At 38.0% G+C, this 14,251-nt stretch overlaps 1 protein-coding gene across 3 annotated transcripts; it reads left to right on the forward strand.

Annotated features, from left to right (window-relative positions):
* The first annotated feature begins 1,064 nt into the window (after positions 1-1,064).
* prkag3b (protein kinase, AMP-activated, gamma 3b non-catalytic subunit) lies at positions 1,065-12,104 on the forward strand. Of its 3 annotated transcripts, none has more exons than XM_051068204.1 (14): positions 1,065-1,633; positions 4,603-4,669; positions 4,998-5,137; positions 5,280-5,361; positions 6,272-6,330; positions 6,536-6,581; positions 6,692-6,746; positions 7,087-7,213; positions 7,326-7,491; positions 7,888-7,925; positions 8,600-8,746; positions 9,001-9,094; positions 9,958-10,034; positions 11,571-12,104. In XM_051068204.1, exons 1-14 carry the CDS (start codon positions 1,550-1,552, stop codon positions 11,610-11,612), a joined length of 1,224 nt encoding a protein of 407 aa, XP_050924161.1. In that variant the 5' UTR covers positions 1,065-1,549; the 3' UTR covers positions 11,613-12,104. The 3 variants fall into 3 exon arrangements, 2 of the variants coding, with proteins under 2 accessions (XP_050924161.1, XP_018516225.2); XR_001959282.2 differs by having other exon boundaries at positions 1,071-1,633; positions 9,843-10,034; XM_018660709.2 differs by lacking the exon at positions 9,958-10,034 and having other exon boundaries at positions 1,072-1,633.
* The last annotated feature ends 2,147 nt before the right edge of the window (positions 12,105-14,251 follow it).

The raw sequence follows: 14,251 nt of genomic DNA on the forward strand, positions 1-14,251 counted from the left end.
TTAAAGGGGCAATAGGTAATAGCGGTGTGACAAAATTTACACCAAATTTTTGAAGGTTTCTTAGTAAATATTTTGATTTTATTTCATTTCATTCATCATTTTCAAAATGTTTTTACATGTCTGATCAGTATTTTAGTGAATTTTAAGGCTGCATATACATTCACAACTCTGAATGGGGGGGGGGGGGGTGTTACTAGAGTTCAGTGTGTCTATAAATAGTTTGACATGTAATGGCCCAATGAAACTTGAACATCTCCCACAGTAGGACTGTCAAACCCTTAAAGCTGCACTAGTCTAATTTTTCTCTTTTGTTAACAATGGATCAAATGTGTGTGATGTGAAAGCCATTTGTCATTGTGACGAATTGGCAGAAATGTACCACCCACCTTTGTATTCCTCCTCAACTCTACAGAGCATTTTAGCATCTTTCAGCTCATTGTTTTGGTTTTACTGCCTACCACTTTAGTATACTGGTTCACTCTCACGATTCTCATCAGCATTGTTTTTCTGTCACTGTACGCTATCTGCCCAACAACAGGCAAAGTTAACAACTAGATGGTGAACATAGTGGAGTATTAGCAGCTAAAGAGACAAATATTTCCCTCACGATTTTATTTAGATGCATAACAGAACTTAAAAGAGATATAAAGAAATATTTGGTTAACATCCATCAAGTGTCAAGAAACACAACTTTAAATAAAAGATAATATTGATCTATGCTAGATGTGCAAATTGATAGCTGTTTGCTAATACATTAACCACATTAAAAGACCAGCTGTGTGCTTCTTCCAGTTGTTTGTGTTGTGTCAGAATAACATTGCTGTTATATTTATACCTACTTAGTTGTCAGCTATTATACACTGACTTAACGTGCAGCCAAATACACATTTTAGTTTTAAGAATCCTTTGTTTCTTCTTTAATTCTTCAGGTTTTATTGTCAGCCAGAAGGAATACACCTCCAGTTTGTTCAGCTGTATTTAGGAACATTCAAGTGGTTTTGAGCTACATATCATGCATAATTACATGATTACAGATTGCACAAACTTGATAATTTTACCATCTACAAGTTTGAAACATCAGTGTTAATAGTCCTGTCAGCCAGGGCTCAACTGAATGATGCTGCCACCTGAAGTCCTCACCATGGATGATAAAGAGGTGCTTGTAATGCCTTTCACCACACAAACATGTAGTGTCTCTGTCTGTTTCTAGCCCCCTGAGCTTTCCTTGTACATGTTTTCCCCTCCCACTGTCCCTCCTCTCCCTCTCTCTCTTTGTGAATGCCACAGGCCTCTCACCCCTCAGTCCAGATTTAGACCTCAGTCTTTCCCAGACATTCAGACCCAGCTGTCTGAAGCTGGCTGGTGGTGCACAGATTCCCTTTTCTCCCTTGTTCTCTGTGTCCAATTCTTCTTTCTTCTCTTCCTCTCCTCCTCTGTCCTTCTTCACTATGCCTGGACTCTGGCACCACTACCATATCTGACATGGTAGCAGATCTTCACAGATGTTTCAGGTGAACAGTATGTCGGAGTGTTGTAATCTTTTGTTTTGATGCCCAAGATTTCGCCAGTCGGTCTGGTTCCACAGAGGCAGACGTCCTGCTCCTCTTCCCCAGCAATGGAGCCTCTTCCAGAGGTAAGGCATTCTGCTGACTCACCGTCTGCTCTGGTCCAGTCTGTCCGTGTATGCTGGATGTCTGTTTGTGTTGGAAACTGAAACGTGTGCCCTGTTGTGTGTTTGGACATGACTTTGCAACTGAGAAGCTGCAAAAGAAAAAAAAAACTGCAGGTCTACTTTTACATTGCTAGTGTCAATGCCCAGCCCTAATCACAATAAGCACTTTTTTTGCATCATCTGTTAATATTTACCTAAGTGACTCACACTCACAACCTGTACGGATGTTAATATTATATTATGACCTTAACTGTAAGCACAGCCAAATCACCACAGGATGGAAAATGTTAACTAATGCTAATTTGTTTGGGAGGTGAAAGGTCAGTCTTGCTGGGGCAGCCTCTTCAGTCGCAGGATATACGAGAAAGAAGTAAAATGAGGCCACTGCAAGGGAATCAGAAATACACCAAAACTGAGATCTTCATCTGCCTGGTGTTTCATTGCGATCATCATATTACATTTGTCAAAAGTCTGTTACACTAGTGAGGTCATAAATAAAACTAAATAATGCCTTAAGATTTCCAAGTCATCTTGAGTGCATGAGTTATATTGAGACAAAGTATGAAAAAAAAAATGTTTTTGTTTTTTTGTTTGTTTTGAGGTGTTTTTTGTTTGTTTGTTTGTTTTTTTTACAGCTTGGGTCTTTGTTTTATGTTTTGGCCATCAATTCTGATATTATATAGATGAAGACAGAGATACAATTTACTCACCAATGTTTTTGTTGAGTTTGGGGACATGGGGACTTTATCTGACACTGAGCTTTATTGAAGCCATAAAACATTAGCCCCAGAGACAAATCCAATTTCATGGATTCAAGCCACTTATTTGCAAAATAAAAGTGGTGTGGTGTTCATTTACAACAAAAATGTCAGTTATGTAGTTCTTTGCTCATTGTCCACAGAATGTATTGGCCTTTAAAGTTAAATTCCCAATGCAGTTTTCCAACTGCTCGATTTATCATTCACAGGGCATTATAATGCTTCAGATAATGAGAATACTGACAGCATGAGTGAACACATTAAAATATATGCTGAAATCCCCCCAAATAAATACACTACAGTTTGATTTCTGATGATATTATGATATTGTATATATAAGTACCACCTGATTTGTTAAACAAAGATAAAGACTGTTTTTTAATCTGCTGTGTTTGGATAATACTGCCATTAGTGCTTTTGATACAATTATGATGCATCTCCAGAGTTTACAAACCTATTTCTTGATTTACACTCACTAAATGAAGTAATAGGCAATATAATCTGACACTAACATACTGAAGTGAATAAAAATGTTATAGTAAAAATAGGTCTCATAATTGATGTATCATGCAACTCAACCATTTATGGGTCTGCTGCTTAGCTATCTGTGTATAGTGCCCAAAGAAAGAATGTGTGTGGCTGCACTGATACTAATTTTGTAGCTGTTAAGCTGTGAGATGTCAACAGAGCCTCTGAGACCCTGATTTTGATTTTGTTACTGTTTAATCATCATTTGGTTCATTGTATGACTAATATTCTGTCCTTATTTTCTCATTCCCCATGTTGCCCATATTTTCTTATTTATCATATCATACCTTATCATACCATATTGTTCATAACATTATCTTGAAAATGGTTTTAACATCAAGTTCAAACTGCATCTTTGTAAAATTCTATTCTCACATATTCTCATATTCACACATATTCTCATATATATATTTATTAAGTGTTATTGTGGAATCTCAGAGGGCGTTTTTTTTTCATCTGTAGCTCACGGACCACAGCCTTTCGAACCTGGCTTTGTGGTTTAAACAGTTTTTTTTTATCCCTATTAATTGGCATCAGCTTTGGGGCAAGTTAAATTTTAGTTAAACTGCAGACATAGCACATTGTATGACCTCTGCAACATTTAAATTTATGTTAAAAAATTGTTATTCAAAATAATGTTCTCACCTCACTTCACTCCCACTCTGTCAGGTTGTTAAGCCTCAGTGCACTGAGGTCAAGTTTAAAAAGTCCAGCCATTTGAGCACCTTAATTACCATTTGAAACCAAGGTATTTGGGGTGCTGCCATGACATGAGGCAGCAAACTGTAAGGAGTGTAGACACTCCTTACAGCTGCTTCCACAACAAATGTTCTTAGTTCATTACATGTCTCCCAACTTCTGCTGGAATACAGATGACACGTGTTTAGCTGCAAGTGCTAAACCACAGAGGACAGGTATTCCCCCCCAGCAAACCCCCATGATATGTCTGGACTTGCCTGGGCTCTATAGTCCAAATAGTCCAATAGCAATTTTTTCTGCAACAAACTATCAACTTGAGGTGATCTTGTCCAAGAAAAACTCCAAGGGCTCTGTCACTGAAATGGTCTTAGATCAAATTCTAAATTAAGGAATGGCTTTAAGAAAGAAAACATTTTTTCCATGCACTGACTAGTCTTGAATGATGTGATATATAATGTTCTTTGATAGCCTAGCTCCATCAAAGGTGCATTTCATCCAACTACAAAGTTATCTGTCTTTGTGTTTTATGAATATTTAACACATGTAAACAATAGAAAACAAGACATTCAGGTTTTAGGAGCAGTCAGTTTGCACACTGAAGCTGTTTTTTTCAACAGCAGCTGAATCCAGTGACTGCATACAGCCTCTCAGAACTCAAAACTCTTGGATGCATTTAGCTTGCTGGTTAGTGAGATGCAGTTTGGTGTATCTAATCATATTAGTCACAGAGAGTCTCAGTCTCAGTCAGGTCTCAGTCAGAAACTTAAATTTAAAACAACTTTAAACACAACTGCTCAAATCTCAGAGAGATGTTAAAGGTTTTCATGGAGTAGAGGACCAGCCATCAAGCATGGATGAGTGTCCTTGCAGAGCTGTGGGTAGAGTAAAGTCTTAAAAGCGTAAACTCAGGGCCTTCAGTAAACTCTGATTTATTTTCTTCTCCAGGTTCCGTTATTTGAGATGGACCAGGAAGAGGATGAAGAGGAAGATGTCCTTTCAATGAAGAACAGAGGTAAAGAAGAGAAGATTGTGTTAGTTTGTTGATAGATCATTCCTCTGCTATTACAGCCTACTAGTTGTACTACTGGAGAGTACATTGCAGCTGTGTGGTTAAGGAAATCAATCATAAAATAGTCAGGTATTGGCCATTTTGTCACAGCCAACAAAACAAACCTGACTGACTTCATTATGAAAACCACATGCTGTTGCCCAGTATCAACTATGTATATGGACAATTTATCCAGGTTATTGAGAGATGTTGCTGAGATTTGGCTTTAAGATAATTTCATCTGTCATTACCAGTGTATTGTAACATGATGTTGTCAATTGTTTATTTTTAGGTGGCTGTATATATGCAAAACATGCTTTTGCAGGCCCAGACCCTGACACTTTCATATACACAAATTTCATGAAGAGTCACTGCTGCTACGATGCCATCCCTACCAGCTCCAAGCTGGTCATCTTTGACACAACACTACAGGTACGGGACGCCTTTTTTTAGACATACAATATCCCTCTTTTTGACGACACACACACACACACACATACACACTCTGCAAGTGCCGAAACTGCATGATCATTTGTTGGTTGTGATTACTGAAAGACTTCATGTCTTTTGTCAGGTGAAGAAAGCTTTTTTTGCTCTGGTGGCTAATGGTGTGAGAGCAGCACCGTTGTGGGACAGCAAGCTTCAGTGTTTTGTGGGTGAGCCATAATACATGTACTTACATCTACATCTCTGTCTCTGTTGCATACACATATTAGAGGTATACAGTATATGCCTGATTCATTGTCACTGATCATTAGCTTTTTATACTGGAGCACCCCCCACTGGTGACTGAAAGTGCAAACATCCAACTGCTTGCTCAGCCATGATGTTACTTTACTTTTTACTTTTTAGCATTTTAAAAATATGATATAAATATCATTGGCTATCATTTCTGTCAGTTATAACGTTTTAATCACCAGTCTCCTTGTAGACATTTTGGAGAGGGGGACTCTGCTAGTAAGGTGTCCCAGTTAAAACAAGTCATGGAGATTAAAATGAAAAAAATATCCATTTTCTGGCTCCCTGGTTGAAATGACTAATTCTGCATTCATTGCAATCAAGCATTGCTAATTTGATACAGACACAGTTCAGTTGTTACCGGGTACAGATAAGTGCTGTATGTTAATAGTGTGTGACCCACAGAGGCTCCGGTGTGAGGGTTCAGGTTTCCTTACTGTGGATAGGAGGTTTCACATGACGCCGGCCCAGTTTGTTTGCCAACATTCAGAGGAAAGCAGGTCAACTATATGACATCTGTGCTTACAACACTATCACCTCACTTAACATGGAGAGCTGATTGTCATGACACTTGGACCAGGTCTATGGGTGTCTGTTTGCTACTTGTAATTAAAACAGCCACAGCCTTAAATGGATATATCAAGTGCATGTGCACTAGACTTTCAGCCTAAACACACACTAAATTCCCAGTGAGGTTATAATGATTCTTACACACAAAAAACAGAATTGCTTAAAAAATGTGGACATGCTCAAGATTACTTACTGTGTCAGAGACTGCTGTTAAATCCATGTTTGATGTTTGCATTGTGCCTGTCTGTGTGCGAGCAGGTATGCTGACCATCACTGACTTCATCAACATTCTCCATCGTTACTACAAATCTCCTCTGGTGAGCTCTGCTTCTGAATTACATTGTGACCTTTGGATTAAAGCCGACCTATAAGTATGTTGTGCGCCTGTTGCCATTTGGTATTTCGTTGACATGCCATTCATCAAAGTGCAAAAAGCATAAAAGACTCAGATTAGATTGATGATGATGATGCCTGCAGGCTGAAGTCTATCATTGTTGGATCTGAGATATTTTCTCTGTGCAGGTTCAGATCTATGAGCTTGAAGAACACAAGATAGAGACATGGAGAGGTCTGTATAACACAACCATCTCCTAATATAGTGCCAAGAGAAGGATTGCATTTCTTTAAAATCATCTGTATTCACCTTATGTTGTTAACAACTTGTCACTCTCTTTGCAGAGATCTATCTACAGTACTCCATTAACAGACTGATCAGCATCACTCCTGACTCCAGGTGAAAACAGCCCTTAACATAGTGCAGTATGCCTATTTTGCAGTGTATCATTTTAAGTACCACAGGTACCCCACCATTTTTTATTAGATCTGTCTGGGTCAGCCTTAATATTATGTTAAAATTGATGACTAGAACACCTGAGATGGAGAAGCAGCAGCTGAATATTTGTTGAATGAGCTAAGGTACAGTCTAAATCGGCAGGTCTCCTGCTGTCTTTCAGCTCAGTCAGCCAAACCTGAACAAAGAGTTAAGGCAGACCTAGGATAACCCATGATGTGTCTTGTTTTTCCATCAGGTGTGAATGTTAAAACCCTAATCATAAGTTTTGTCATCTCCTCAGTCTGTTTGAGGCCATCTACTCCCTGTTGAAGAATAAGATCCACAGGCTACCGGTCATTGACCCAGCATCGGGAAACGTCCTTCATATCCTCACTCACAAACGCATCCTCAAGTTCCTCCACATCTTTGTGAGTATACAGAAGACCTTTTTCTAAGGAAGGATTTTCCAAAGACAAAGCTACTTATTGTACACTGAACACACTTTCCAGTCAAATCATCATATATTTTCTTCTCCCCCAGGGATCCATGATACCTAAACCCAGGTTTCTTCAAAAGCAGATCAATGAAGTGGCGATCGGTACCTTTAAACAGATTGCAACAGTCCAGGAATCAGCCTCTGTGTATGATGCTCTGACCATTTTTGTAGAAAGAAGAGTGTCAGCTCTGCCTGTGGTCAATGAGCAAGGTAGTCCTGCATTACACTGAAGTTTAATGGCTCTAATGGTTTAATTAAGTTGTTTTATGTATTAGACAGTTTAGTAAATGGAGGGTTTAATTCCAAAACACACTGCATCCATTTTATTGCTTGAAAATTATGATGTAATGTTTAAAACACCTAATTTTCAATTTTTTCATTGTGTGTGTGTGTGTGTGTGCGTGTGTGTGTGTTTTTTTTTTTCATTGGTGCTGAAATTTGCATGATCATCAGTCAACAGCTAAGCAGAACACCTTGTGATGTCTTCCAATGGTTGATATTTGTTTAATGCGTAATAGTTCACAGTACATAAATTGACATCTATCTATATATTTTGTCTGTCTGTGCTATCTCTGGTCTGTCTGTCTCGCTGTGTTGCCCCTTTAGGTAAAGTGGTGGCATTGTACTCCAGGTTTGATGTCATTGTAAGTTAATCTCACACATCTTTTAGTTAGTTAGTTTTAAATGTCATTGTGGTCTGGTTAATGTGTCATTGCGGTCCCCGTCCCCCTGTCCACCTCTGAAATGGAATGTATTAATCCAATAGTGATTAAAAATCAGAAAAACGCAAGAAACAATTAACAAGAGTTAGACCAAAGGTACCGTAAATAATAATAATAATAAATAGAATACATAGTGTGTTTGTTTTCCAATTGTTCAAATGAATTCCAAATTCACAAAAGTATTGATTATCATCAGTAAAATAACAATTTTAAATCCAAAAATTAACCTTGTAAACATTTACATAGAATCCACAAGAGTAAAAGTAAAAAAAAATCAATCCAACCATAAATTAACTGTTAGCCATTGTTGCATTAGCAACAACAGGTTAAAATGGCTAGCTTGGCATCATTAAAACTACTTCAATATTTAGAAAAACAGTCTCATACTACAGTAGCTGTTATAAATATATTCATTAATGATAACAAAAAGTAGATAAAAGATGCATGTAAACATTACATCAGTGAATGTAACAATGCTAATTAAACTATTTTGGAACCACATCAGTAGGGGTTTCTACTAACAACAAAATGTTCAACTGAAACCAATTGCTGGTGGCAAAATAATTTGATTTCTCTTTCTTTTTATCATCATTCAGAACCTCGCAGCTCAGAAAAACTACAACAACCTGAACATGACAATGCAGGAGGCAATTGCCTCCAGAGCCTGCTGTGTGGAAGGAGTCCTCAAGTGTTACCCTTATGAAACACTTGAGACCATCATTGACCGCATTGCGAAGGCTGAGGTAATACACATGCAATACACATGCATGACTGTCATATCTTTATTGAATGTAGGCTAGGCATAAGCTAGGAGACTCTCATTGTCTAAATGTACCAGATACATTTAATGCTCGCTCTCCACTTTAGTATCTATATATATATCTTGAAGCATTTCATTTTGCTTTAACCTTCAATCATTCTGTTGTAAAAATATATATATATATATGTGTGTGTGTGTATTTTTTTTATTTTTTTTTACTTTTCCTATTTTTATCAGGTCCATCGTTTGGTGTTGGTTGACAGTGACGATGTGGTGAGAGGGATTGTTTCTTTATCTGACCTCCTTCAAGCGCTGGTCCTCACTCCTGCAGGTATTGATGCACTGTACTCCTAACTTCAACCCTTCCATCAATCCCTTGCTCTTTCTCTCAGTCCACCCACCTATCTGCCCTCAAATCCACGAAAAGTTTCCTTCTGCTTCTGGTGATCTATGCTCCTTTCTCCTCCTGTGAACGCTAACGTTTCCCACCTACCAAACTCTTCTTCATGCAACTTTTCATCCTCCTGAAGACAATGAGGGTCTTTCTTCTCTTCCTGTGAAATTTTCTGGCATCAAAGTTTCAACTGCCACTTTTCTCCCTCTCTGAAATCTCCCGATTCTTTCAGCTTTCCCTAATTGTCCGTATCAAAGAACCTGAAACACCCCCCTGCTTATCCAAGGTTGATCTCCTCTGAAACCTTCTGAGCAACTAACCATCTCTTCTAAAATCCTCTGTTCCTTCATTACAAACCAAACACCTCATCAGATTTCTCATTTGGTACCATGTGCTCTTACCAATGTCCTTACTTCTCCTTAAAAATCAAACATCAAACAAAATTAACCATGTTCCCAATGCCTACTAAGATACCACCTACAAAATCAGCAAAGGCTGTCTCTAAAGCCTTCTGACCTTCAAAAATCAAATGAAGCCTTCTTCTCTAAAATCTACCAACCATATGCTCTGGATGGTCCCCTAAAACCTTTTGCTTCTGCTGTCTAATCCTTAATCTTCCACTCCACAACTTCAAAATCTGTCAGTTACTGTACCTCTACCAAAATCCTGTCATCCTACCAAACAGCCAAGCAAATCTTCTAAAACCTCGTCTGAACTTCGCACCAATCAGCTGCTCACCTCGTCATTCTATGAAGTCCAACACCAACCCTCCACACTTTCAAACATACCTCTTTCATCAGTCAGCCAGCATCTTCGTACTGCAGTTCCTCCTCTGAAACCACCATGCCACCAGCACCTCTTATCCAACACAACTCAGGTAGGAAACTCAACTTAAGCTGCTGGTGGCTGCCACAACATCTTACTGCTGCCTGTTGTGGTTCTTCTGTAGTTTCTAGAAAGGATAATATTAGGGGGAACTGGTACCTATACAATCATGGCATCTATATTGTCAGTGTAACATATAATGATACAGCGCTTACTATGGGTTACATTGTAGCCACAGTGTGTCATTAAGGCGCCATTACATTGTGTGCTTTTCATTCCAGTTTGGTACCATTTCCACCCATCTCTGGTTGAAGAGTCTGTTGACCTCTAGGGAAAGTTCTCCATTTTGAGAGCATCATGTTAATGATATGAGTGGAGACAACATATATTCACTTATCACTAATGTGAAGGTGAAATAAAGTTTTTGAGCATGTGAGACAAATTTAAATCTGAGTCTTCACCTCGCATCCTTATCAAAACTGAATCTCAACAATTAATTGGTTTGTGTTTTGGAATGAAAGTGATGCCATAAAGGACTGATTGATTTAGTTTAGTTTGTTCATATGTAGCCACCTGTCTAGTTGCCTGGATGTTGCTTGGAAAAGCCTCTTCTAGCCTAATATGTCAGCCATATCAAGCCATCCTAGGATTATTTGTCATTTCTGCTATATTTGATCATTTCCACATAAACTGAACTTATAATGTAACAATTGAGACTTAAAGTTCATCTGACTTTGAGGAAACAAGCTCACCTCAATGTTCACTTCGTAGTCTTACAATGCTTTTGATCATATTACATGATCATTAACAGAATTTGCCCTCTTAATGGAATTGTAAATGTTCAGATTTCCTTTTTTTGTGCACTATTTTCACATAAGAACTGGGAAAACTCCATATGCTGATGAAGATCTTGCCATATGACCAGAAGCTCAAGAACAACTACTAAATGCACCTAGATGTGATATTGTATTCTCAAATACAAAACTTAATTGACATGCTAGGCTGAAGACCTTACAAACCAAGCCTGCATTATCATTCTTGACCTCTGTCAGCTTGTTATTATGCTGAGTCTACATCACACCAGAATTACCCTAAATACAAACAGCCATCATGGAGGAACAATTGTTTCAAGTGGGATGTGCAGCTTTGACATTTCCTCCAATAATGGTTGCATTTGACATCTGAAGTTGATCAATTAGTTTATTACAGAATATGTGATATAAACAAAACAAAACAAAAAAAAAAAAAGAACATGCTAACACCTTTATCTACCCAGTTTGCCTGGTTCCTCTGGTATGATGTAAACATGGCTTTACATTTCAGCCTTGATAAAACAGTGTGTAGCATTAGACAGTGTGCTTTAGTGCTTCTCTTCTGTCTACAAATGCTGTAAGAACTGAGCACATTGTAGATTTTGTGTTCGGAATGTGTATACAATTGTGTAAGATGAGTGGTGTTATTTTGGTACAATTTGACTAAACATTGGTTAAAATTAGATTTTAGTCACATCGTAGTGAGAAGTATGAGGTTAAACCTGGAATCAGAATTTCCTCTGTTCCTGCTAATTGTCTCTTTTCATCTTTTGCAGATATTTATGAGAGATAATCCTTTCAAGACAATGATCAAGTAAAACAAGATTATGATCATGAGGTGGCAGAGCAGGACTGTGGCAAAGAAGACACTGGTTTCAGTCCCAGTCTAGAGGAAAAATATGGGAGGGAAAAGTGAAAGCAGAAACACTTTGACCCTCCTCTATGAGCTCCAATGACATGCTCTTTATGGAGCACTTTATTTCCAAGTGATGTGGCTCAGTGGTTGCCAGTGGAAGACCGTGTTGAACTATATCATGGTGTCTGCAGAACAGCAGCAAACTGATGATGGCTTTTGACTTAAAAATCAAATTTGCTGTTACTTGTAAATTGAGTTGCTGATACATGATTTTTTTTTTGGTTAAAAAAGTGATGTCACGTTTAATGATTTGTACTTAACTTTGTGGTCTTTTACTAATTATTCATACATAGAAAATATTGGATCATGGACTTCAGGTGACATTTTTGTAAATGCACTTATGCTCCAGTCCCTGTGGAAAAAATAAATAAATGTTTTGCTCTGTTCTCAGTCATATGAAGAGTGTGCTGGAAACTACATTACCTGGCTACAGAATCATCATAGTTTTGTTTTGCCATAAGGCATTTTAGTTTTGATATGGTGAGGAATGTCCAAGAGAGAATAACATGCAAAAGTAATGGTGGGATAGATACAAGAGTAACACTTTATATTACAGTTGAATCAAAAGGTAGCAAGGGCTTTGTGCTGGCAGAGATTTATTCTCGCCAGCAGGTGGTGCTATCAGGTGGAACAGAGAAGGCAGAACATGGTTAAGCTGTTAGCTAATACAGGGGTTGTGTCATGGTAATGACAAAGTAACCTGGTACTATCTTGGTAATAACTAGCGTGTGATTATAGTGTGATTTCATTTTTGTAATAGGGTAATAATGGGCCAAAAACACAAGGGTAATATCTGGTAATCAAATATTGCAGCATTAGGTGGGACAAGAGGACATACTACTACATTGAAAAAGAAAGAAACAGGTGGCTAATAATAAGGGATAATAATAGGATAAAATGTAATATTGTAATATGTAGAAGTAATATTAATTATGTATAATTAATGTAATATATGTATTCATAGGAAGATATTAGTCTAATATCTTCACAGTTACTGGAGATTACTGTTGAATATCTTCTCTAAATGGTGTGATTAACACTAATTACTTAAAACTATAAAGGGCCAGAGAGGTCATTACTTGGAAACACATACAGTATGTTGGTTTCAGTGTGATAACCATGAATCAGCGATGGAAAAAGAGAAAAACATATTTTGTCCTTTTGAAGACATCTTGATTATTGGAGATTCAGTACAACTCAGACAAATATAAACATTTCTCTGATTGAATGTTGACACACCAAACTGCTATTGAAATGTACTGAACTTGAAGTTGGGCATATTGTATTGTGAAACTGATATATAACCGTACATGGAGTTCTCTCTGTCAGCTGATTTGACAGCAGCTGTGATGACGGGAGAGAGTGTCTGTGATCATGCTGTCTGCTGATCCTCTCTGACTGACAGGTTGGAAGCTGGGGCTGGCCCTCTCTGTTTACCAGAGGTGGATTTGTTAACTCTGTGAGTTTCATACATCCTGGTCACACAATTATTATTCTACATGTGCACGCACACATACACACATCCTTGTACACCTATCTTTGTGCAGTGCCATCATTGACATAATGCATTCCCTAGTCCCTTACCCTACCATTGTAACTGAGTCCCTAGCCCTAAAATCAAGTCTTAACCATCAAACAGCCATTTAAACTTGCGGGATCCAGCACTTTGGGCTTTATGAAGCTGTTGGACCCCACAAGTATAGTGATCTCCCAGTTTTTTTTAACCCCACCAGCCCCCCCCCACACACACACACACACACATTTGGAGCTCCTGTGTAGATGATTTCAGGCAGGCAGACAGATTACAAGTGATAAATAATTAAAGGAATCAACAGCATGTCCTCTAACCAGTGACTACAGAATCACTGGATTATTGGACAACATATGATGAGAGAGAATAATAAATCTACTACTAATAACACAATATTACTGTTACTTTTCCCAGTTCTACTATTACTACAAAAACTACTTACACTATTACCACTCCCTCTACACCTGCTACCACTACTGCTAAATGTAAAAACATAAATATTATATAAAATAAGCTATAAAATAAGTGGAAACAATAAAATAATAAGTAATAAAATAGAAAAGACAAATAAGAAATAAAATAGAAGTTGGCAATCTTTGAAGGCTCTATGGCTCTTGAACTCTCCTGCAGGTAATCAAGGAGAAATCAGTCAGGACCTGACCATGCAGTCACAAGGCCCCCCCTGCTTTACAACTTCATCCTCTGAACAAACAATCAGCCACCAATCACTTGGTCAGGCTGTTATTCAACCCTTTGTCTTAACGTCTAACTCTGAGCCAACACATACAGACAGGATGCAGCGGAGCATATCCAGCTACCGGAACTGACAAGCGACACTGAACTAATGGATCCCAAACCAAGGTACGAGAACTGCTTTTCCCAGTGCTTACAGTAGTCATATTTATTGTTGAGTCAACAGGGTCATTTTTTTAAATTTACTGTGGTTGAATTTTTAAAATCCTCTAACCAAATTTTTAATCATGCTATGATTTCAGATTGTGCTCATACGT

This window comes from Lates calcarifer, linkage group LG1, assembly GCF_001640805.2.
Source record: "Lates calcarifer isolate ASB-BC8 linkage group LG1, TLL_Latcal_v3, whole genome shotgun sequence".
NCBI lineage: Eukaryota > Metazoa > Chordata > Actinopteri > Centropomidae > Lates > Lates calcarifer.